The 24942-nt window shown below is 41.6% G+C and overlaps 1 protein-coding gene across 8 annotated transcripts in view; it reads left to right on the forward strand.

The window, feature by feature from the left end:
• Positions 1–2458: 2458 nt before the first annotated feature.
• Positions 2459–24942, forward strand: part of AASS (aminoadipate-semialdehyde synthase) — a 31520-nt gene continuing 9036 nt past the window's right edge. For 3 of the 8 annotated variants that reach the window (XM_074597558.1, XM_074597634.1, XM_074597716.1), the window contains exons 1-19: positions 2468–2588; positions 4642–4862; positions 5962–6138; positions 6795–6879; positions 7615–7682; positions 7796–7942; positions 8934–9012; positions 9114–9241; positions 9414–9562; positions 10547–10669; positions 10822–10933; positions 11455–11514; positions 11606–11673; positions 15559–15680; positions 18911–19040; positions 19892–20002; positions 21293–21401; positions 21834–21974; positions 23881–24048. In XM_074597558.1, coding sequence (XP_074453659.1) covers positions 4650–4862; positions 5962–6138; positions 6795–6879; positions 7615–7682; positions 7796–7942; positions 8934–9012; positions 9114–9241; positions 9414–9562; positions 10547–10669; positions 10822–10933; positions 11455–11514; positions 11606–11673; positions 15559–15680; positions 18911–19040; positions 19892–20002; positions 21293–21401; positions 21834–21974; positions 23881–24048 — 2190 coding nt within the window. In that variant the 5' untranslated portion in view covers positions 2468–2588; positions 4642–4649. Of the gene's footprint in view, positions 2934–4535; positions 4863–5961; positions 6139–6794; positions 6880–7614; positions 7683–7795; positions 7943–8933; positions 9013–9113; positions 9242–9413; positions 9563–10546; positions 10670–10821; positions 10934–11454; positions 11515–11605; positions 11674–15558; positions 15681–18910; positions 19041–19891; positions 20003–21292; positions 21402–21833; positions 21975–23880; positions 24049–24942 lie in introns of those variants that run through there. The other 5 variants (XM_074597807.1, XM_074597988.1, XM_074597483.1 and 2 more) reach the window with 4 other exon arrangements.

The raw sequence follows: 24942 nt of genomic DNA on the forward strand, positions 1-24942 counted from the left end.
AAATGAAAAAAAAAACCTCTGAAAAATCAGTTCTTATGAGTATTTTAGAATCATTGAGTGCAAGGACTGAAGAATGGCATAATTTTTATAATTTTCTATTTAGTTTACACTCTGCAGTTCAAATGAATTTGCCTCCAATGAAGCAGCTTTGGCAAATCTTATTAATAAAACAGAAAAAAAATACACAATTTCTAAAAGGCATGGATATATTTATACTCTACACATGTAACTTATAGAACTACATGTGCTTTATTAAGCCCACAAAGTGCAAATTAGACAGTGGGGGCATATACACAACGCCCTTGTGCAATAGCAATATTTCCTAAAGTCTTTGGGGCCAAGCAATAAGTTCATTGTGTCTCACTGTTTCTTGGGCACAAAGGGAACATAAGACTCCTCATGTCTTTTACTGCTTGACAGACAAAACTATCCCGATCCTTTTGGGTCCTCAATATTCAGATGAAAATGATTCATAGGTTTTAATAATGTTATATGTAGGAGCTGGTTTTGGAGCCTTAGCTTCGTGCCCGAGCTGATCTCTGTAGGGTGGTTGAGAGGTATGGTTTCCTCCTCTGACCCCAGGGAAGGAAGCAGTTTCCAATCTATGGTACATTCACAGACTGTATCCTGACAACCTGTCTTCTGATCTGGAAAGTATTTTTGTTGTTGTTGTTATTTCAACTTTTTAATTTACTTCTGTTTGTTTGGATACCAAGCACAGTTGCTGCCCTTGTTCTCACGGCAGGATTCCCAAATCCAGTGGTCTTCAAGTCCAGCTCTTGAGCCAGCTCTCCCCCACCACTGCTTCCCACCAATGGACCCAGCACCTGGAACGGACGTGTTCCCAAGAAGGGCAGAAGGATGCACAGGAGCTTCTGCAGGGCTGGGTGTGCTGTAGACCTCATACCTTAGAGAGATGGGGAAAAGAAGGGTCCAGGAGTTAGTTGGAGGAGGTAACTTTCATCTCCATCAAGGAAAGGGAAGGGATGAAGATCCTGCAGGAAGATGAGGCAGGTTGTAGAAAGTTCTGCACATTGAGGTCAGGCAGGGAAGAATGCACTCGTACAGTATCCCTAAACCCCACCGATTCTGTCCATTCTGCTGAGGCCTTAAACCCTCAAAATCTCTGCTGATCCATTCTGGGTCCCACTCCCTAATGCTCACCTCCCCGCATAATTTGTATTACAGCAGCAAACTTGAAGTGCAGGTCAAGCCTTGATGCTGTTTTTCAGCTCTCCTGTCCTGCCCTGCCCTGGTAAGTTAGGAAAATACTTGGATCTAAACCAGGGAACTGAAGACACAGATTATTATTGTCACTCGAACGCTGCCTCCAGAAGCAGGAGGAGGAGAAGAGGAAAAAGTTCAGGGTCAAATAATGAAAAAAGGTCATGTTTTAAAGAAAAGTAAGAAAACGATAAGGAGAAAGCAACCTATGAAGAGGTACCTCTAAAGCCATGTAGTGGCAGTTCTGTCAAAATTTAACTCTCTCTTAAGAAGAGTTCAAGTGGTAGTGGCTAGTACAGGTGGAGCAGGCTGTGCCACAGCTCCAACTTTTCCCTCATCACAGAGAGATCTCGTTGTGGCAAAGTGGGATGTGGATGAATTCTCAGACCCTTTAGTCCTCGTTGCTCTGCTGAGTGCAGGCACGATGCCCTTCGCATTCTCACGCTCTGTAGAAATGTCCTCACCTCTGCTAACACAGGCTGGTAACAGCCACTGCATCTGCCCGGGGGAGACTCGCCAAGGTGACTTTCCCCGGTGTGCAGCCTGCCTTCCTCTGAAAAGAAAGCTCTTCTTCACCCCACAAACCCAGTACGTGACTCCGGCCTTGCTTTGGTTTCTTGCACCTCGTAATTTTAATGATTTATAGCTACAGCATCCCATTGCTATTTGTGATTAGCAGTGGAGGCCCATCATAAAGGACATAATTCAAGAACTGAGTTCCAGCTGAAAATTGGCAACGGCGTAGGTCACGAATTGGGTATCATTTCTACTTGTCAGATGAAGTAACTTGTACCGTTTCCCACGCCATGTTAAAGAAACATTGTGACCGAACATACAGAAATAATTTGGGCCGCTGTGTAGCAGGAAAATGGTCCGAGGAGGAGCCAGCGGGGAGGCCCGGGCTGGGGCAGCTCAGGTGCGGCCTGCGCTCGGCCTCGCCCCGGGCAGGGCGGTGGGAGGCCCCTGTGCGGGGCGATGGCGGTTGTACCCCCGGGGGACCGTTGTGGGGGGGATCGTTGTGCCGGTGCGTGGAGCCCGCAGGGTCCGGCGTGGGGCTCCCCGCGGCGCCGGGGGCTCCGCGGGCCGCGCCGTCGCCCGTCAGGCGCCGGGTGTGTGTGGGGGTGTGTGTGTGTGTGTGTGAGGCGACCCGCGGGGCCTTCCAGGAACCGGGGGCGTCGCGGGGGCGAGCCGGCAGCGGCCGTGACGCGGCGTCCAGGGACCCTCCCCATTGGTGGGTAGCGGAGGGTGTCGCCGGAGCGCGGCTGGCGGTTGGCTGCCGCCCTGGGCGTCGGCGGCGCGCTGGACGTTGGCCGGAGGAGGGAGTCGGGCCCAGCCGCCTCCCCCGCTGCCCCGCTCGCCCCGAGGTAGGTACGACGCTGCCCGCCACCCCCGATGGGGCACCGCGGCCGGTTCCTGGCGCTCTCGCTGGCTCCAGGCGCGGCCTGCCCTGCCGGTGGGGTGGCCGCTCCACCCTGGCCGGCCGGTGCCGGCCGCTCGCTGCGCTCCGGCCCCCGCCCGCCTCTCTTAACGGGGATCTGTCTGTCCTTCCGCGCGGCGTCCTCCGTCGCGGGGGGCTGGAGGGTCCCGGGGAGACCCACGGCCGCAGGGACGGGTGGGGGGCGAGATGCGCTCTCGTTCAGCCGGGTCTGGAGGAGTACGTGGAGGCGCGAGTTGCCGGTATCGGTGTGTTCAGCTCACTCTAGAAATAGGTTCGTCTTCAAATTGTGTGCATTAATCAAGGGCGTTGCCGTTATATTTTTTATTATTATTTTTTTGTTTGGCCTTGGCTGTGTTGCTCAGCGCTGTTTTGGCCTCGGTGGAGCCGCCCCCGTGGCACGGGCGGTGAGGAGCGGGCTCCCTCGCCCAGGAGGCCAGGGAGGGCCCCCCGGGTCCACAGGCTTTGAACTCCGAAAGTTGCTTTCGCCTTTACGACAGGATCCCGGTATCTCTGTATCTGTGTGGCTAAGCCTGAGCACACACACCGGGACTCGTGGCCTGCCAGAGGTCAGCCGGGGTGTTTGCTCACTGCCCTCCTTCTCCCCGCTCGCTGTACGCACAGGGCAGCGTGTTCCCTCTTGAAAGCGGCGTTTTTCTTCTTTTCCTCTTTGTGAGGGGAATTTGCTTGGCTGCAGGCTTGGGCCTGAGGTGCACAGTGCACTGATTTCTCCGTAGGAACGGCTCGCATCATTGTATTTTATCGTGCGGTACCAGTGACATGGTGTGACAAGGCTTTCTCTGCTGTTGAGAGGTACCGACATGCTCTCTGAGGATCCTCTCAGCATGCTGCAGAGCAGCCTCATAAAATAACACCAACTTCTGTACTGTAATTTCTGCTGGTGGACAAATTTAGCAATGGTAGCAAGACCACACTCAGAGCTAACACAGAGGACTGTGCGCTTCCATTCAGGCCTTCCTTAATGTGCTAGTTTCTCTCTTTAAACAAGCCTGGAGTTAAATAGAACCTCTTAAGGCGTATCGAGATTTTACAAGATTGAGGCATGAAGACAATCAGGATTTTCTAAGTGATACGGATACAGAGATTCATGTAAATAAAACAAGTTTAAATTGCTTTGTAAACAAAAGTTCACATCTTTGAAGCCTCTATCTTTGAGATCCACGTCTTTTAAACGCATAAATATCTGAAGTCCTTAGGCTCCTAGGTATTTGGTACTGGACCTATGCAGAGCACTAGCCATTCACAGCAGAGCTAAGCAGAGGCATATATGCTTTACTGGGAGTGAAGGGGAGGAGAGAGAACATAAAAAAAAATCCCACTCTGCACTGGGAATCTGTCCTAATAAAGCTTTTCTACTTTGTGTACAATTTTGATCAGGAAGAAAACCTGTCACTCCTGGCCACAGGAGTGGCTGACTGCTAAGCAATAGTTAAGGTCTTGTCCTTATCTTTCACTTTCAGCTTGAGTAAGAGTTAGTTAGAAAAATACTTAGCATTAGTCTCACATACTGGGCTTTCCCTTTTAATCAGCTGCTTGCATCATAGCCCGTGTTCTACATTCTTTCTGTGTGTTTGTTCGTTCTTACTGTTCTTGATGCAATCTTTGATAAGTGTTTGGTCTTTGCATGTTTATGCTGGCAAATGAACTTAATTGGTATCTTTAAGTTTCCAGCATTCTTTTCAAGACGTGTAGTGAAAAACTTGGTACATTGAACACATTTAAAGCCTTCCTTCACAGTAGTACAAACAATGTTTATGTAACAACACCCCACCAAACTGAGATGCCACAAAGAACACTGAAAGTAAATTAATGTCTCACAAAAGTAGGGTGTAACTAGAGTATAAAGTATCTGGTTTGTGTTTTACAGCAGATGTTAAAGGAGACCAGAACTTTGGCACAAAAAATGTTTGAAGCATACATATACCTGTATTGTTTTACTACTTTGTTTTTGCTGCCATCAGGCTTTACCATGCTCCGAGCCTTTAGTCACACAAATGGTAGGTGTGCGTTCCATCAGGCTAAGCGGTGGCATCATCGTAAGTCTGTGCTGGCAATCAGGAGAGAAGATGTTAACGCCTGGGAAAGACGAGCACCTCTAGCGCCAAAGCATGTTAAGGAATTGACACAGATGGGATACAAGGTTTTGGTGCAGCCATCAAACCGGAGAGCCTTCCATGAAAAGGTAAGGTCCCAATTTGAGTTAAATAAGCAAAACTGTAGTTCAGTTATTAACCGTAGCATAGGAAAAGTAATATTCAAAGGATATATATGAGAAAACATGTTATTAATTTTGTTGTTAAATGAGGAGTCATTGTGCCCTAGTGGAGAGTTTGTTTAGCCTTTTAATGTAATGTTGGCACACTGGTGGGTTTTGGGAGTTTTTTTTATTTATTTCTTGCCCTTTCATGTGTCTCTGAAGAAGTTCTAGGTGCTTTTGAAGTGGAAACTGGGGAATTCATTTAACATTGGTGTTTTTATCTTCTGTTTGTATGGAGGCATCACTCTGAAAAAGAAGCATATTTTTTGAAAAAAGAGGAAGGATGGATATGGTGAATCCCATTCCTGTCTCAATCCCATTCCTCATGTCAAATGAGGGGAAAGGGTTTTTCTTCTTTAATGCTGTGGGTTTCAGGACTGAGATCTTTTACAGTTCTTGTAGCAGCAGTAATACTCTGCTGTAAGGTATCTGAGCCAACAGATAAAAACTGAAACTTAAGTAGGGAATGAGTGATCGCTTGCACTTGTCACCTTTTAATTTAGGCACAGCGCTGGTTTTCTTCAAAGCACAGATCACTTTAGGTACACAACTACGATATTGAAAGCTGGAATTATAATATGTTTTTGAGATAAAGGAGAACAAAAATAAAATTTGATATGGAAAAAACATTCTTTTAGAAGTTGTTCTTCAGCTTAGACTTAGTCTTATACAATTTTATGAAATCACATGTCAACAGTCTTCAGATTAATTTGTCAGATTTGTCTAAACTTATTTGCAAGTATTTCAACACATTACAAAGGGCTGTTCATTATTGCAGTGCTATGAGATACTTTAAATGTAGTAAAATATCCTTTTTGTAGTCTGTGTATAATAGGATATTAGCATGGAAATTCAGTTTGATATTTGATACCCCTTTTGATAAGAGGTTTATGAATGTATCACATGCAGTAACCTGTTTCTGCTTTGTAGAATTATCTATTTGTCCTCTGTTCTAGTTGCTTACGTGCTGAGGTCTGAATGTGAAAAAAACAGAAAAGTTTACTTTGATTTTTCTCTTACGTAGGATTACATCAAAGCAGGTGGCATTATTCAAGAAGATATTTCCGAGGCTTCTCTGATAGTAGGTGTGAAGAGACCTCCAGAGGACAAATTGATCCCTAAAAAGAACTATGCCTTCTTCTCTCACACCATTAAAGCCCAAGAGGCAAACATGCCCCTTTTGGATGAGATTCTAAGACAGGTAAATTGTGTCATAGTGAAGACAATTGGCTGTTAGCATGGCGTGGAAGCTGAACTTAATGCTGAAGTGTGATCGAATGCTTGCTGCCTAGTATGGTTACTTTCAGCATGCATATTTGTAGATGGCTAAGGAGGACTGTTTTCAGTGTCCTTTCCTGGAGCTGAGTATTTCTGGGTCAGAGGACCTCATGCTTGCGGTGCTACTGTGTTTATGTGCGTAAGGCAGATGAGTTGTGAGCGTGGTATGCTCAAGAGAGGTTCATGCTGCGTGAGCGTGAAGGCTTGTTGGAAAGTCGTTAAGCCAGAGTGCGTGTTGGTCGTTACGGAAGGAGACAGCCAGTTCACCCAGAATCGAGCAGCCTTTTGGCAGAGGATGTGAATGGGCCTGCAGCGGCGTGACTGGCTCATTGGGGACCTCTGTGCCAAGAGTGCATGGGCAGTGCAGAGACTCTTTAAAACAAGAATTCAATGCATCCTTCAGGTTTTTATTTTTATACTTAAATCTTGTTAGGAATGATTTGCCTTTCTCATATATGCCCATCAGCCCCTGTCATGAAGGATGGCAAAGGTGTATGAAAAGGTAGTTCCTAGGAGAGCAACGTGCCACTGACTGCATTCACTGAAAATTTTAATACAGAGTTTGCTATGTATTTTCAGGAAATTCGACTGTTTGACTATGAAAAAATGGTTGATCATAAAGGAATGCGAGTTGTGGCCTTTGGAAAGTGGGCTGGTGTAGCAGGTATAGTGCATAAAGTAAAGGCAGGCTTGCAACAAGTAACTTCTTGTAATACTTCTGGTTGTCTGCGTTTCCTGAAAGTTGAGGCTTGCAACGCGTTTTTAACTGCATTTTTAACTCTTGCTTTTAAGAGCTTTTTTCCATTCTGTTTTGTGCTCCCTACTTTTGATGAGACTACATGTCAAATAGTCCTGTGGATTCCTGGCAAATCTACTATTTTATGTTGTCTTGAAGTCCCATTTGTCTATTCAACTAATCCGAGGCAGACTAAATATCAAGAGATGAACTGAATAGGCTTTTGAAAGAAATGGTTGCTGTCAGTCCTGAGAGTTTGAACATCTGTTTGTCACTCTGTTATCCATTTACACTGATTTTTGTGAGGCATGGTTCTCATTCCTTTCTACTGAACTTCAGCTCTGTTTCTTCAGGAGGCTCTTTTTATTATCTCCGTCTTTGGAATCTGGTGATGTGGATGCATCTCATAAAAGGATATCTGAGTATTAAATAGTGCTGAAATGCATAATGTGGGCCAAAAGCAGGTTTAAGGTCATGGCCTGCTATTGAATTCCTCCTTTCCTGGTTTTATGTGGACTTTCTTTAGAAGTAAAGTATTAATATTGAAACCTGGGCAAAAACATCTAGGGTGATTTTAGACTTCAGTCAGTCTCTGCAGTTTCTACCTGTGCATATTCAGAATTAACACTGGTGGTCTGATTTTTCTTTTTTTTTTAACAATAGGAATGATCAACATTCTACATGGATTGGGATTACGATTTTTAGCCCTGGGACATCACACTCCCTTCATGGTAAGAGTGTATCTGTATGTATTTTTCATTAGCAAAATGACATTCGAGCACCTGCTAACTATCTGTATTTGAATATGGAAAATATCTTGATGGTTCTGTACCTTTGATTTCAGCACATTGGGATGGCACATAACTACAGGAATAGCAGTCAGGCTGTGCAAGCAGTACGGGATGCTGGGTATGAAATTTCACTGGGATTGATGCCAAAGTCAGTTGGGCCCTTAACATTTGTGTTTACAGGCACTGGTAATGTTTCTAAGGTAAGAATTCTGTCTTCAAGATGAAATTCTATATTATTTTTTAATAGAACTTCTTGGCATTTGATACTTAGCAGGTTAAATGGGTCAATTTTGTTTGCTTGGACTTCAAGTTTTCCTTTGCCAGTAAGAATTTTTAAGGACCCTCAACTAATGCCTTTAAGATGAGATTGTGCCTGACAAGGCTGACCACGCTAACTTCTTACCATGAAAAATGAGCTAAGTCTTAGTGGTCCTCTCTTCTTTCCTACCTGCATGATTTTTGTCTCCCTCTCTCCCCTCTGTTGACTCTGGCCTCACAAGGTATGTTGAATCATCCCGTTAAAGTATGGGGGAAAGAATTATTTTTTCTAATACTCGCTGAGTTTTTATATCTGTTTTCATAGCATTGACTTGTCTTACAAGCGCTGGACTTCAGAGCTATTTTCTACAATATAGGGAAAAAGCTTACCCCTGGTTCTGGCAACAAAGATCAGTTAACGAGTCTCCAGCTGTAAAGTGAAATCACTGCCTGTGTAAATGTGTGCTTTCTGGACAAAGCAATTGTGTGACTGAAATGTTCTAGGATCACAGCTCGTTCGAAAAGTCATCTTGAAGTTCTTTGCCTTTAGAACAGCCTGGATGCTCATGAGTGGCTTCAAGGGTCTTCCCTAAAGAGAAACTGTTCCTCAGAGTGGCAGCAAAACCATGTACTGTGGCTGAGTTAAGACCTACCATCCTTGCCATTAGAAATATAAACCTATTTTTGGTTTGTGGGTCAGGCATACTGCAGTAACGGGGAATGATGTAAATTCCTTGTACATAGAGCCAAAACAGCTTTGTTTTGGGTAAGCAGGGGTATGTGTGAAACAGTTTGTACATCTCTGAAGATGTTCTGTGGCAGGACTATCAAGTTGTGTATGGCATTTTTATATTTGTTTTCACACACCAAATGAGAGTGTTACACTACCTTTATATTCTCTGCTCATTTTGAATCCTACTTCTTGGTTTACAGGGTGCTCAAGAAATGTTCAATGCCCTCCCGTGTGAGTTTGTGGAACCACATGAGCTAAAGGAAGTTTCCAGATCTGGAGGTATGCTGTGGCATAAAGTGATTGAAAACAATGTAACCCTCTTTGTCCATGTATAACAGCTAATTTATTTTTTTTATTTATTTATTTTTTTTTAACCTCAGACCTGAGAAAAGTCTATGGGACAGTGTTAAGTCGTCACCATCATCTTGTAAGAAAACGTGATGGACTGTATGATCCAGTAGACTACGATAAACATCCAGAACATTACACTTCTCGCTTTAACACTGATGTGAGCATCTCTTCTGTTCTTTTATGAAAGATTGTCCACGGAGTCTTGGTAGTTACTAGATCTTCCCGTGTCCATCAATTGGGAGAGCATTCATTTAAAACACTAGACCAGCTGCTTTCAGCTTCTTAAAGTAGTAGATGAGACCATCAGGCATCTCTAACTTTCTTTGCAGATTGCACCCTACACAACTTGTTTAATTAATGGCATATACTGGGAACAACATACTCCTCGCCTGTTAAGTCGACAGGATGTTCAGAAGCTGCTGGTGCCAGTTAGATCTGCTGGTGGTCCAACGGAGGGCTGTCCTGAGTTACCACACAAGTAAGACACTTCAGTTCACTCCTAACAATTCTGCAGCATCATGATTAAGTCATAATGTTAGGCACTTTCACCACAGTATCTAGAAAATGTAACGTTGTTCCTCTTGCATGTTGCAAAAAGCTCCATTGATATTGCTTTAGTTCTTCTGAGCTTTGCAGTCTTGTTTTCACAGTTTGGAGGTTTTGAAAACATCACAGTACAAATGATTGGCAGGTATCGGCTGTCTTTCTGCAGAGGTAGTTCTGCCATTGATCCTTGTGCAGAATCCAATAGAAACAGTGTGACATCTGGGAAATGTGGGAGCCATCCTTTCTATAATAGCCCTGTGTAATAGTTCTCTGGGAGACCGGCCTGGGGATAGATTTGGAGAGGATGTGGCAGTGTATCCTGGTGAGGACGCAGGTCTTTGTCTCTTCTTCACCCACTCTTGACACCTTTCTTTATCTCACATGACAAATAAAGAATTTAAGTGTTAACCTTGAGTGGAGCCAGAGGTTGGGAGTTAGGCTAATGAATACTCCACCTCTGCCAGCAGTCTGTGAACTGACAGGAGGCAGCCACCTCTTTAGGTTTCCCTTTATAACGAAGAAGGTATTCTAGCGCAGGACTGCCCAGGGACAGCTCAGGGGAAATGGTAGGTGGATAATGAATGGGAGGTGTTGGAAGTACATGGAATACAGAGAAAAAATGATGGATGAGTGGATTATCCTGGTCTTTGAGAAATTACATGTGAAATACGGATCCTGTTGATGTGAGCAGAAATCTTACAACTACAGTAGGGCCAGACTTCTGTCATGTTCCTGGAGGTCATTGCATGTGTTGTGTTGACTTCTAAATTAGTTAAGGTGAATGAACTACAAGCCTGATTGACACATCTTCTCACATTTCTTTTATTTCTTGTTCACTTGTGATTTCTTATACATATGTTCCTTAGTAATTTGGGTAATGCTCTATTCCTTTCTCTTTTTTATTTAATCGCTTTAGACTTCTGGCAATATGTGACATTTCAGCAGACACTGGAGGATCTATAGAATTTATGACAGAGTGTACAACAATTGACAGTCCATTTTGTATGTATGATGCTGACCAGCATATTATTCATGACAGGTGGGAGAGCCTTTAATTTTTATTGCTTTCCTCTGTAATTTGTACAGTGAAACATTCTATTGAAAAATCATGCATTTAAAGCACTTTTGAAAGGTGCTACCTCTCAGGTACCAAGGAGGAGTAGTTCAGAAGAGCTATGTTCTCTCTTTCAGTGTCGAAGGCTCTGGGATTCTGATGTGTTCCATTGACAATCTACCAGCACAGCTTCCTATAGAAGCAACAGAATACTTTGGCGACATGCTTTTCCCTTATATTGAAGAGATGGTAAGGTCTTATGTGTCCAACAAGAAGGTAAAAGACTCGGACTTTGGGCTGCTTGTTTGTTGCTTTTCTGGTCTCCTGTATACATTCAAAAGTAATCTGCTGTAGAACATAACTGACTTTGTACTAAAAAAAAAAAAAAAGCTTTCTAAGTCTTGAGGCAATACTTTCAAAAAGCAACACGTTAATGAGACATTAGTGACCTGAATGTCTTAGAGATTTCTGAGGAACACTTTCTGTAGGCAGGACAATGGCAGGTAGTTCATTGCTCCTGGGTCCTGCAGTACATGTCTAAATCTCATTTTCGTGGGGCACTCAATAATCACTCACAATCAGACTGCTGTTTGAATTCCTGTATTTTCATAAAAGTCAAATGACACTGATCAGGGCCGGGAGAATTTCAGATCTACAAGATATTGGTATTGTTGCATGCATTTAAATGTTGCTTAAAATCTTGATGTTTTACTCTGAAAAAAAAATATGGGAAATAAAATGACCTGATTTCAAATAATTTGTCTCCGTAGCTGGTATCAGAAGGCTCAGAACCTCTTGAAAGCCAGAATTACTCACCTGTTGTTCGAGATGTAAGTTTTGCAATTTGGCGCTCTGCTTGTCTTCTGCTTTAAAATGTACAGGTACAAAAAACCCTCTAAAATTTGTTTCATTTATTTCTAGGCAGTGATTGCATCCAATGGCTCACTGACAGCTAAGTATGAATATATCCAGAAATTGAGGGAGAGCAGGTAATGTGTAGGTTCTTAAAGTTTGGTTAAAGATTTAAAAAAACCACTTGTCTGCATTCTGTCTCCCTTTTTGCATTTATTTACTCCTATGTTTTGGTGGAATACTGCTGTGTTGCACTGTGTCTAAATGTCTCCTAGCTCGGTGATTTCCTCCTTCGTGCACGTTGCCTAAATGATTAATGTGTTGTTAGTAACTTATATTGAAGTTGAGAAAGTAGTCATTCTTCTCTTTCTTACATTATGAAGACTGTTTTACCATAGGCAGAAAACAGCCACATACCAATATTATTCTGTTGCTCCTTGCCCTTTTAAAATGGATATAACATACAGTCCTTTGAAAGGAATGGCTGAAAGGAAAAGGCTCTCCAATATACCTTGAATCTAGTTTCCTCTCGTGTGGCTCAAGTGCTGTGCTGTACAGCATTGTTCTGTGGCTGGATGTATTCAGGAGCCTCTGTGAGACTCTCAGACTTCTCATTACACTCCTGTAGCTGCAGCTTTAGCTACCACTTCATCCGTACCCTGTCTCGGTAGTTATCAGACAGTGGTAACATGAAAGAAGTAGCATTGAGTGGATTAAGCTAACAAAAGTATAAATAACCTGGAAATCCCTTCCCTTCCCCTTGCTCCCTATTGTTAACAAACACCTATTGTTTACCTATGAAAAAATTTGACAGTAAGTGGGTACCTCTGGCTTCATGTTCATAGAATCATAGAATCATAGAATGTGTTGGGTTGGAAGGGACCTTTAAAGGTCATCTAGTCCAACCCCCTGCAGTAAGCAGGGACATCTTTAACTAGATCAGACTGCTAGTCAATGGTCAATGCCAGCTGCACTGTACATCATATAAAAGCTGAAATTGGTCTGACCCCAGGCACTGCATGCACTATGCACTAAAAACATAGTGTGTCGACATTTACATGCCAAGCTTCTCCAATTTTCTTTGGGAACTCTGGGAGTTCTGCTTATGAACTTCTGCATGATGAACTATAGGTGTGTTTTCCACCCAAAATAACATGCTGCTTGCCTCTAGAAGATGGCAGCTCACAGTGGTTTTCAGTTGTGTGCTGTTTGGTAGGCCACCTCAAGAGGTTGTCTCAGTAAAAAAAATTCTTATTCCTCACATGGCATGATGGTCTGGGGTTTTTTTTGCTTTCTCCATAATTGCTTGCATGGTCTTATGTGAACTACTCTGAGAATCTGGAGACTTCATTCCCAAGGGGGTTTTGGTGGGTAGATTTTTGATATTTCTGCACACCTGTGTGTTGCGTGTGGTGTTCAGTTGTTCACTGGTGTTGCTCAGCTGTCAGAAAAGCAAAAGCTGCTTTACTTTGTAATACCCTCTTCACTTTGTAAACTTTGCAAATGAAAGCAGGGATTTTACTACTTAAGATGTGGTGGTTTAGCTAGAGATAAACAAGAGATAGGCTCTTGTTTAGAACCTGTAGGAATTACGTGGCTTGTGTTATTAGTCTAAGGAAGTATTATGATGTGTCTAGTTTTGTTTCTGATGGCTCTGTTTAGACTAATTGCTTTTACCCTTTGGATGTACATGAACATTTCAGACTACAGGATAGTCAGACTGTATGAGCTGAACTGTTTCGGGTGCCATCAGAAGAATGCAGGAGCAGTTTGTTTTACTGAACTTACCTCCATCTTTTCACCTTTACTTGCTTTATACCTGCTACTGGTTTCTCATCCACAGCTGCAGTGGCATATCCCATTCACAACGTGGACTTCTAAAGTATTGCTGTTTATAGATTAACATAATTATTTACACTTGTACATACAGAATAGGTGTAATCTGAAATGTTCTTTTCTGGGACTGTGTAGATTCTGTTCCCACTCTTGATGGGTCATTTGGCAGCTCAGGGCCCGTGCTAGAGCAGACATGCTGTGTTTGATCCAAGTGTGACCTCATTCTAGACACTGGAAAAGTTTTTAATAAATATGTAAGAAGTTTGATTGCAAAATCCAGCTTGCTTTTATATGGGAATTCTCCCCTTTGTCAACACTGTTCCAAGCTCCTGCATACCACTGTTGCTCCCTATAAGTAAAGGATGGAGAGGAATTCTTTCTCTTCGCTTGTCCATGAGGATGGAGCTATGGAAGAAGATGTTCCATTACAATCGATAGTAGGGGGAGGAAGGTCCTTGGGTTTGTCGTATGAAAGGATATGATGGGTTTAGGAGGCTTTCTGTAAATGGATTAAATAATGATTTAACTTTTTTTAAAAAATCAAATCTGCAAAGGTCAAAATGTACAGTAATCTGTAGTAATAACTTAGATAGATTAGATAGATTAGAGGGGTGATACATTGGTACATCCCATCCAGATTTAAACAACTGAAAATAATAACTTTTAAAAATTTTTTAATTAAGCCTAGTAGGTGGGAATGTGCTTCAGACAGATGATAGATGTATTTGGTATTTAACTCTCTTCATTCAGGGTAGTCTTTCAATGCTCTTGTTTGAGGCCTTGTTTCCCCAAATGTACGCGGGTACTTCATGCCATGCTTTAGGTCATGCAATACCACTCTTGTCATGCTATTAGGTATTGCTCTGGCAGGCTGCAACACCATCCTTCATTATTATGGCCATTTATGAACTGAAAATACAAAACTAAAAATTGATTTATGGATGCCATGTGGAGCTCCAAAAAGGCCCGAACCAAACATTATTCAGTAGACACGTGGTTAGTCCTCTTCGAAGGACAATAACTTTAAGCGAAGTGGACATGAGCACGTCAGCTAGAGGTCAGGATTCTTTCTGTGGCATAATCCACAATGCACTATATGCCTGGGTAAACTCTCAGTAGGTAAAAAGGAAATAGAGGGACTTGCTTATATGCTTACAAAGTTTCCCATAAGTCTGTATCTTTGAAGGTCCTACCTATTTATTGAAAATTTTTTTCAGGATATGGGCTAAGAAAAGCCGAACCTCATTCTCCATTAATTTGGTTAAAAAATAGGGCAATGAACTCCTTTTCTTCAAAAACAAAAAGCACTTTAATAAATTTTTTTTTTATTTGCTAAACAGTTTTTATCTGCATAGTGATAATACTTTAGACAAACAGTTTTACAGTCCTAATTATACAACTTAACGCAAATTTAAGCTGAAAGGAAAAATAATTATAAACGACCAAAATATGTTTTCCTACTATAATTTATACATTTATGAGAGCATATTTAAACAACTGCTGAACTCTGTTATACTGGCTGGCAAAAAGAAATGCAAAATGTGATGTGAACACATTTTATATTGAAAGTCAACAGGAGAGCTACTTCTTAAATTTATTTAGGAGAGTAATAAAAGCTTGGTTGAAATACTCTGAGATGGTTTTCAAATCTGAGTTCTTGTCTGCAAACAGGATTTCTTAATTGGCCATTAACTTTTATTTGACTTTTATGGACTATCATTTTCCTATGATGGACTAGCATGAACCTAGTATAACTTACCAAAAATACGCTTTCACCAGCGTGGTTTTGTGTACTTTAACAGTTACCTGTGATGTAAAGGGAGCAAGGCAGAGCCTGGAATCCCTTTCTGACAGCCCAGCATGACACAGACAGCTTGGTGGTCCTCAAGTGATCAGGTTACAGTAATTTGGCCAGTGGGAAAAATATAATGACAATTGAGGAAAAGTTTCTTGAACAGCCAGTAGCAATTGGAGAAGCAGTGGAGATGTTGATGGATTTGATTGTGTTTATATTAGAGAAAAGAAACTAGAAGTTATGCAGCAGAAGAATGGAAGCAGTACTAGGCAGTGATTGCCCAGTCTTGGGTTAGATAGCCAGGAACTTGACTCTTGGTCTGAATAGAGCTCTTGGTTTGTAGACTTACTAAAACATACTTATTTTTAATTTTGCCTGTAACACCCCCTAGGGAATACGCTCAGTCACTGAAGATGGGTAATAAGAAGAGGGTTTTATTGCTTGGATCTGGCTACGTTTCCGGCCCTGTACTTGAATATCTCACTAGAGATTCCAACGTTGACATCACAGTTGGTATGTAAGACTTTGCTTATTTTTAATTGAAAAATTATGTCTAATTTAAACCTGCCAGCATGGCAGAACCTTTCTTATAAGTAATAAATGGATCTGGTTCTGAGAACAGATAAAGAAAATCTTTGTTACTGTGCACAACAGAAAAGGACTTTGTAGCTTTCTGAGCATTTTGAGTTTATACAATTGATTTGAAAATGACAGAGCCACATTAACAGTTTACTGTTTGCATGCGTGGAGAAACTGGAAGTATTTTTCCTTCTAACCTGCTTTGGGCTTGGGATTGGTTTTGTATCTAGCCGCTCACTTTTGTTGGTGCTTGGCTGTGTTTTCAGCTTCACACAAGAAGATGACATTGTTTTTATAGACACCTGTACGAGTGAAGCCTCTGCTGTTGTTATAACCAGTACCGTGGTGGTTAACCTTCAGACCCTGACCTTCCCATCAGCCCCACGCGGTCTTGTTTATTCCTCTGTTTTGGTTTTATCTGGAGCATATTTAAGGCTGGGCATCTCAAAAACACCTTTCTGTACCCTCAATGTTGACTTCACCCCAATTCTGTGATTTCCGATTTAAAACCCAGGCTACTTTGCTGGGAGGTGGTTTCCTTTAAAACTTACCATTTTATTTCTGTTGATTTTTGTTGTTGATTTGGTTTGGTTTTTTCCCCTTGTGCTACTTTCATACTCAGCTGCTTTTGCTATGCTTTGCGGTGATAACCACAGTACTTTTAACCCCGTGGAAAAGATTTACTAGGAAGAAGAGGGGAACTCTAAGGAAGCTGCACCCTTGTTATTAGCACTGCCTGATGCGGCAAAGAGGGAAGGATTACAGCAATGTGCAGTGTCCATCCCCTCATCAGTACGGAAGCTGCATCTAGTCCCTGCAATACAGTAACAGAAAGGAAAACCAGGTGAACTGGAAGGTCTATTTTGTCAAGCACTGTGCAAACATAGGAGGTGCCTCTTATCTGGGTAGCTTAAAAACATGCCGTTTCTACGGTACACACACAAAAGAACTCAGAAGGAAATAGACACAAAGATGTTACTTGTCTAATGTTTGGCAGCAGGCAGGTAGATGAAGAAAGCATAAAATGCACGTTGCAGTGCCACATTTGGTTCCCTACTGTTAGGCTACACCACTTTAAATCCAAATGAGGAAAATCTTAATTGAGAAATCTTCATGTATTCAACTTATTTTTGGTTTGAATTTGTAGATGATTTTGCCTAGCTCTTTTCTCTCAGCACAAGTTGATGAGTAGGGTACAGAGAATCACCCTCTGACAATATTTATTTCCCATTGACTTTGGAAAGGCCATAAGGAAATGAGGCCCTAAGTTAGAGCCACCGATGGTTTTGATTCTCCGTAAGGCTGTGCCCCACCTGCTGCCTTCATTGCCTGCTCCTTCCTCCTGGCTGTGTTCCCATTGCCATCCTTGTGCTGGCAGCATGGTGAGCTGGGACAGGAAACGGATTCACTTGCAGTCAGATGTGGCAAATACTGGTTGCTTTAACCCAGATCTCTTTTTCAGTTCTGCTTTCCTTATAATGGTAAGTGCTGATGGCAGTAGGAGCAAGATAATAGGAAGGAACAAATGGAGGCAGGCAGAGACTGGATTTCTCCCTTTTAGTGATAATATTAGCACATGCAGCATTGGTAGGACTAAGCCACGAGTAAATATTGCAACTAGTCAGATTGGCTCTGGGCCTTTTAGTCATATCTGGCCTAAGCAAAAGCTTAATGTTTTTATCTTTGTTATGTTAAAAATGCTGAATGATGTGCATTGTTTTTGTTTGAAGCTATTAAGCTGTTCTTGGCTATAAATAGGAATTCTGCTAAAATGTACTGAAGCAGTTTTGAAAGTTTTCTTTTTTAACCAGACTTATGTATAAATGTATGGCTACGTGGCATGAGGGATGGGGTAAGTTTTTCTGGGCATGTGTTTATTTACTAGATCTGTTAGTTAGCTGTGTTGAACCTGCACGTTCATCAAGACCTTAAAAACTAGCTCACGTTTTCCTGTCTCCCTCAAACCATGCACAGCCTGAAAAAGAAAACCAAATTTTCCTCTTTGGGCTTTTTTCCCTCCTGGACTTCTAGTCAGCTTCTTGCATGTCAATGATGTAGTCTGTGCTTTCGCAGAAATAGCTGCGACCATCAAAAACTGATTGACTACTTCACCTCTGCGTCTATTTGGCCAGGTTAGAGAAGTGACCGTTTTTAACACTAGGAGAAAATATGCACTGCATAGTGGCCTAAAATACTTTAGGCTTCAAGATAAATTGTTGTGCTAATTAAAAATGGTTGTTTTTCAGCAGGGTGATGCTAATCCAAAACCAGTTTACTTTTAAAACACATAGGGCATAAAATTTTTCCATTGCAATCTTCCCTCAAGAGTCAGCTCAACACTATGTCATTAAACTGGGAAGCACCAGGCATGCCTCTCCCGTATTTCCATGTGAAAGACAAACAAGAACAAAGCCTCTGCCTGTTTCAGCACGATTTAATTATTCTGTTTCACATGAGGTTGTAAACCTGCAAGGAAGGGCATTTTTTGGGGTAGGCAATTATTTTTTATTTTTTCCCCTACCTTTCTAGTTGTGCAATGCTTCTTCAGCAAATTGATGAGCTCCTGAATGCCAATGAGCTCAACTACTTAATAGCTCTAGGACCATGATGTGAGTTTCTGGCATTCGAGTTTTCTTCTACACCCTGTTCTGCCAAGCAGACCCCTGGATGACACATTTAAGTAAGGGTTGGTAGACCCAAGGGGTGATGTCCCCCCCAAATCAAAGCATGAAGATCAAGTCTATGGTGTGATTGTCCACCAAATAAATAAGGAAAATTGCTGCTTGGTTTTGTAGTGCTGTATGTGGGATGTCATTGAGTTCCTACTCATTACTCTAACTTTGGTTCTCTTTCTCTCCTTTTTAAAGTTTTTAATTTGTCTGATCCTTTTGACTCCCTACCTCTAAGAGTTTTTCCACTGATACTCTATCTCTGAAAAACCATACTGGTCAGCCTAAATGGGCTAGTTGTACTTTTGACTGGGCATAGTAGAGCTGTTATATTTTTCTGCTGGTCATCTTCATTTTGTTTTTCCCAGATCTCATGTGGTAGGATTATTGTTCTAGTTCAGATGAGCTGCCGTCTAAAGGACAATTATATATGGGAGTGCTTTGGATTTTCCTTCATCTTTAGTTAACAGTTGATGTGTTTTACTTTTGAAACAGCATCTGTCATGAAGGAACAGCTTGAACAACTGACGAAAAAATACAGCAATGTTACTTCAGTTCATATGGATGTCATTAAGCACGAGGAAAAGCTGTCCTCTTTGGTGAAGAAACACGACCTTGTGATCAGGTCAGAATTCTGTGTAAAACATGGTAGGCTCAACCCTAAGCCATGCTGCTTCTTTCTACAAATTCACTGACCTAAATAACATGGTAACTTTTTTTTTTTTTAATGCCCAAGAACTAGGGTCATATTTGTGTATGTAAATAGTTGTAACTGGCCTCTGCCTTTTCACGTAGCAGGGCATCGGGACTTTCAAAGGGGCTTTGACTGCAGCATCTCTTTGGAAGTGCTCACCAATTATGTGGACAGCCTTCTTAGTGCAAGGAGATCAAATTTGCATGTTTGCAAGAGCAGGTGAAATTCCGACATCATGGTCATTTCCCCTGAATATCCCATTAAGAAAGATCTCTTTCCAGGTGTTGAAACAGGGGAGGAAATGACTTCATAGTCCTTGCCATTTTGTCCCTTTTGCCACGGATGTCATGAGTGTTTTTTCCTTTCCATGTAGAGCATGCTTTTCACAAAGCGCTTCAGCAAGATCATTGTAAGGCAAGCTTTCTCAAGGATGGCTTTACAGTTTTGCATCTTCTAAACCTCCAGCATGCCTGTTTAGAAGGTGGCCTTGAAAAGAGGTCAGTGGTTTGTTTTTTATAAAGAGAGGTGTGACAAAAGATGCTGTCTAAAGAATGACTCCCCTATTGTCCTGCGCCCTGTTCTGAGTGCATCCAACAATGCTCTTCTGATAGGGTAGCATTGCACTTGTGTAGGTATAAAACTGCTCAGGGCAAGGCAGGTGTGACTGTTGCATTTACTGGAGCTTTTTTGTAGGCATACAAAAACATTTGTGAGTGTCTTTCCAGTAACAGCATAAGTAACTGGCTGAATTTTGATGTTGCATAATTCTCCTTCATTTGTAGCTTGCTGCCTTATTCAGCACATCCTTTGGTTGCTAAGAAGTGTATTGACAACAAAGTGAACCTGGTAACAGCCAGCTACTTAACACCAGCTATGAAAGAACTCCAGGAGAGGTAGGTATGAGAGTAGCATCTCCCTGGTGTTGCTTCCTTCTTGAGTGCATTATCTGAATATTTTGCAGTCTGTTACACCTGCAACACTTATTGTGAATTACTGTTTTCTGCATTCTTTTTCCTTCCCTTTCTATGATGGTGGACTAAGTACCTTTCCCCAAAGTTGCATGTGGAGGCTGTGGCAGAGCAGAGAAATGAGTTCATACCCCAGTCTGGTCAGACTAGTGCTCTAAACACTGGAATATACTGTTCTGCGTGCCCCATCTTATTCCGTGTTAATGTGCCTTCCGCTCTCCCCTCAAACCTGTGAGGATGCCTGAGCTGGGCTGATATTCAAGCTGAGCAGCTGGGCTGTCCTGTTCTACCAGTGACAGCAAGCTCATTTGTCATTATTCTCATTTCCCTAATAAAAACTCATTCTTGACTTATTGTATCTATCCTCCTTCATGCCACCGTCTTTTGAACAGGTCCACTATATTAGTCTCAAATTGGTGACAGTTCTAACTATTGCAGTGTTTCTGTTGTCCTACTTATTATGTGATTGGAAGTTGTTTTAGGCATGGAGCTTCACCTCGGTGCTTCTCTCAGTCATGGTACTGGAAACTCTGAAGTGAATTCAAGTGAATGAGAAGAGAATTGTACATGCTGTGTCTCTACAAAAGATAAAACAGAGAAAGCTAGACAGGTAGAGAACCAGAGTTGCAGGCAATGAGGGAGCTTTAGGGGACTCTCCTCCCCTTCTCTTGCTGTGATGCGCACATATCATCATGCTCTCGAAAAGAAAAGACAACAAAAAAAAGACGTCTCATTTGTCAAAACACAAAGTGATTGTGAAAATAAAACAAATCACCTCAGTTTGTGGTGAAAAGTGAGCTGCTGTGGGAGTGTAGGCAACTTAAAAAAAGCAAACCCAAATGTTTGTACTTTGGGAAAGTAGGCCTTTCGATCTCTTTCCCCTGCAGGAGCTGTTTAGGGCAATTATGACTAGCTCTCTGCTGTCCTCTGCATTGCTGCCTTCCAGCATTATAGCACTGTCCAGGAGAATGTGGCATATGCAGTAGCTTGTAGGAATTTCTGTTCCCATCAGGCCCTAAGAGTTGCAGCAAAATAAGAGAAACCAAGGCTAGGAAGACCATCGTCACTGTTCAGATTTTAACATCTGCTTCCACAGGCAGAGCCCAGAATTTACTGTGTTGGGGAAAGTTTTCTGGGCCTTTGTTGGACAGATTTCCTGAATAAAAGGCCAGTAATAATGAATGTTCTGACAGATCTGCTTTCTGTTATTTTCAGCGTAGAAGCTGCTGGTATTACAGTTATCAGCGAAATGGGTTTGGATCCTGGTCTTGACCATATGTTGGCGATGGAATGTATTGACAAGGCAAAAGAAGTTGGTGCTACGGTAAGGTTGGCAGGCAGTGCATAGTTCTGCCAAGACTTTATGAGTAAAGTTGTTCCTTTAACACCACCCAGTTTTGGGGCATGTCACTGATATGGAACAGACTCTGGACACCATATTTCTCTGGATTCTTGGAATTGGGTGCCAACTAATCCAATTGGTGAGACCATCAACTAGCATGGCTTTGCCCCAGTGTGTGTTTTGGTTTCCTCTCCTTTACGGACAGTGCCTGCAGTGTGACAGCTTGACACAGCTGCTCAGTGAAATTCTTTTGGTTTCCCCTGTCCACTGTACATCTTCTGATTTGGTCCATTTGGGGGATAATGTCAACAGAAAGTTCAGGAACGAATGGAAATTCTGCAAGGTAGCTCTGTACTGTTTGCATCCTGGTCTGTCTTATCTTCATTGTTTCTTTTCCGTGTATAAATCTGACAGGTTGTATCCTACACTTCTTTCTGCGGTGGCCTACCAGCTCCAGAGCACTCTGACAATCCTCTGAGATACAAGTTCAGCTGGAGCCCACAAGGAGTGTTGCTGAATACAGTTCAGTCTGCTACGTATTTAAAAAATGGAGAGGTGAAGTAATCCTAACATTCCCATTTAAAGCCAGACAAAGAAGTTGATGTTGGGCTAAGGAGGGAAGTGGGATTTGTAAGATGCCGTGTTTACTTTCAAGCCGGTGACAGTCAGTTGCCTAAGCAAGTTGTGTACATCACTTAATCCTGTGTTTGGAGCGTGATGGTGCCTGGCTGCTGCCAGCTTAATTCTTACTTACTGTATGGAAATGGATTGCAAAGAAGGAGCGTGTTCTAATGACTAAAGCACTGGATTGAGGTTGATGTTCTGGGTTCAACTTCCATCCCTGCTGCGTGTTGCTTTTGCCACTTAATCACCCTGTCTGTGGCTCTGTGAAACAAAGGTGAGAGTGCATCCTTCTTGCTTTTCTGTAGTCATGTTGGTAAACCAAACAGCTTCACTCTGTACTTGCACAGTCTATAGCAGAACTCTTGATTTCTTTTTCTTTTGGTGCAATCTGTAATACCAGTAACCCACTGAGTGGGTTTTGTGAAAGTGTACGCTGCTTTCTGATGTGTTTTATGTAAGCTCTGTTTTGCTGTTTGTGCAAGAGTCTTTAGAGTAGACTTAACCTAGTGAATGTCACTGCGTCTGTTTTATGGAAAGATCATAACTGATTTGTGCAAAGCTATTGCAAGCCATTATCACATTACTGCTTTCCAGTCTTATCTGCTTGATCAGTCCCACTTGCTCAGAGTAGTTACTGAGCAGGGGCTCTTCAAATGTCAAGGAGACTGCCTTGTATAACCACTGTAAAGTTTAGCTAATTATCTAAACTTTTTGATCTGCAAAATGGAGAAATCTTTTGAGATGTTTTATCATGACATTTTGGTGCTCTAGTGTTCTTATTGCAGTAAGAAAGGAGAAATTCAGGGACTGTACATTGGATAATTATTTAAAAAGCAATAACACATAGTTTATAAGTTTCAGATTAAAGGGTCTCTTGGAGAATGTGAAAATGTTTCTGATTTAATTCTGACCTGGTTCACTCATTGCTAGGAAAAATTAGATCATGCAAATGAATGATTCACTATGACAACACTATGCGAGCTTGTCAGTAAACTGTGCAATTTTTCCTGTTTGCTGGTAAATCCTTAGCTGTCTTTGACTTGTGCAGGATTCTTCCACACTGGTGTCTTGCCTGACAAACACAATAAGATCTTTCAGCTGCTGCAGACTTCACTGCTTTAGTTTTTCTTTTAAATGGAAACCTTGCCCCTTTGCTCAGAAGTCACAAAATGAGTTTGTATTGATGCTGCATAGCAGATCTGTGCAGCAGCTGCTTGAAGGAAACGGGGTTCAAGGCTTTGGTTTGGAGTGATAATAGAAGTAGTCAACCCGATTTTGTTTTCCTTCGATGGTGCATTCTCTCTGTTCTTTGTAACTGCAAGTAAAGATACACAGGGGCAGCAATTTTACATCAGTGTGATATCACCTGATTTAATTTAATCTTTAAAAAAAAGGAAACAAGCCCCCATCCCTCTCTTTACATTTGCCTTCTCCCCATTACAAAAAGAGAATAAAAAAATTGACGAAAAAGCAGGGAACCTATGGGCAGAATCTCCCTTCACACTGGCATAGTTTGGGGAGGTGCTCCACGACTACACTAATGTAAGTGAAGCGGAAACCTGCCGCTTTACTATACATGCAGCGGTTACAGAATTAATAGTGAGAGAAGGATGTGGGTTGTTTTAGCCCTTTGACTAGTAATGGCTGACATAGTGCAAGCTGCTCCATCACATGCCTAAATGGCTTGTGCAACCGCTTTATTTAGATTGGGCCTTTGCTTGTACCAGAAACACTAAGCACATTGTTCCTATTTTGTGCATATATCATCTTTTCTGTTGTAAAATAAATTAAATAACGCTGCACCGAAATAATATTGCTGTTCTTTCACAAAATTTAGGTTATCAATATTCCAGCTGGAGGAGCATTACTTGATTCTGTTACTCCAATGGATTTTTTCCCAGGATTAAATCTTGAAGGTTTTCCTAACAGAGACAGTACAAAATATGCTGAGCCGTATGGTATTCAGACAGCTCACACTTTGTTGAGAGGCACCTTAAGATACAAAGTAAGTTTTTGTTGTTGCTATTATTAATTACTCTTTTCCTCAAGAGATGAATGTTGTCATTTCAAGAAAACTGTATCTAAAAGACAGCCTTTTATAGCTCTGTATCGCTATTTATGAGCTCTCCACTATCCCAATTGAGAGAGAACTGAAATCACTTCTCTCATTTTTTTAATCTAGCTTTACCTGGTTTATTTAACTGGTGTTTGTTGCAAACCAGAAAAATAGTTTTACTTGTTTTAGGCAGCTGGTTGGTTGGCTTGCACAGTCTGTGTCTTTGTTTCTTTTTTCTCTGGATCTGTATTTGGTGTCAGATCAATAGAAGATTTTTTAAAAATTAAATAAATTTCATGGGTTGTGTGACGTGTGTGGCTGTTAGGTATTTTTAAGAATTGATCTATTCTCTTAAAGTTGATAAAAATTTGAATTTATAGTTTGTTGCTTATATTCCTATGAAAAACAGAATGTAAAAATCTTACAGAAAATTATGGGTTTCCATCAAACTGAGAAAGTTTTTCTTCAAGTAACTGGAAATCTTGAAGTTGAGCAGCTGTAACATTTTGGTCAGTTAAGTGAAAAGTTAAGAGATAAATGTGTTTTCCTTCAAACTGATAGACTCTCTTCCTTTCGTTCGTTAGGTGCACAATGCAGAACCAAAACATAATATCTTTTTCTTTCAGATTTCTTTTTTAATTATTTGTTTGGTCAATAGACATTAATAAGGAATAAACCTAAAACCATACTGAAGGTTTGAAAAAAGCTTTTCTGGATGTTGTGATACGTCTATTGAGTTAAGGTTTATGTCAAGGTTTAAGTTGTTGTTTTGTACGTGGCTTGAGGAAAGTGTATGTCCTTTCCCTCTTAATTCCTCTGTTGCAATACAATAGGATTTTTTCT

Source organism: Larus michahellis, chromosome 1 (assembly GCF_964199755.1).
Source record: "Larus michahellis chromosome 1, bLarMic1.1, whole genome shotgun sequence".
Classification (NCBI taxonomy): domain Eukaryota; kingdom Metazoa; phylum Chordata; class Aves; order Charadriiformes; family Laridae; genus Larus; species Larus michahellis.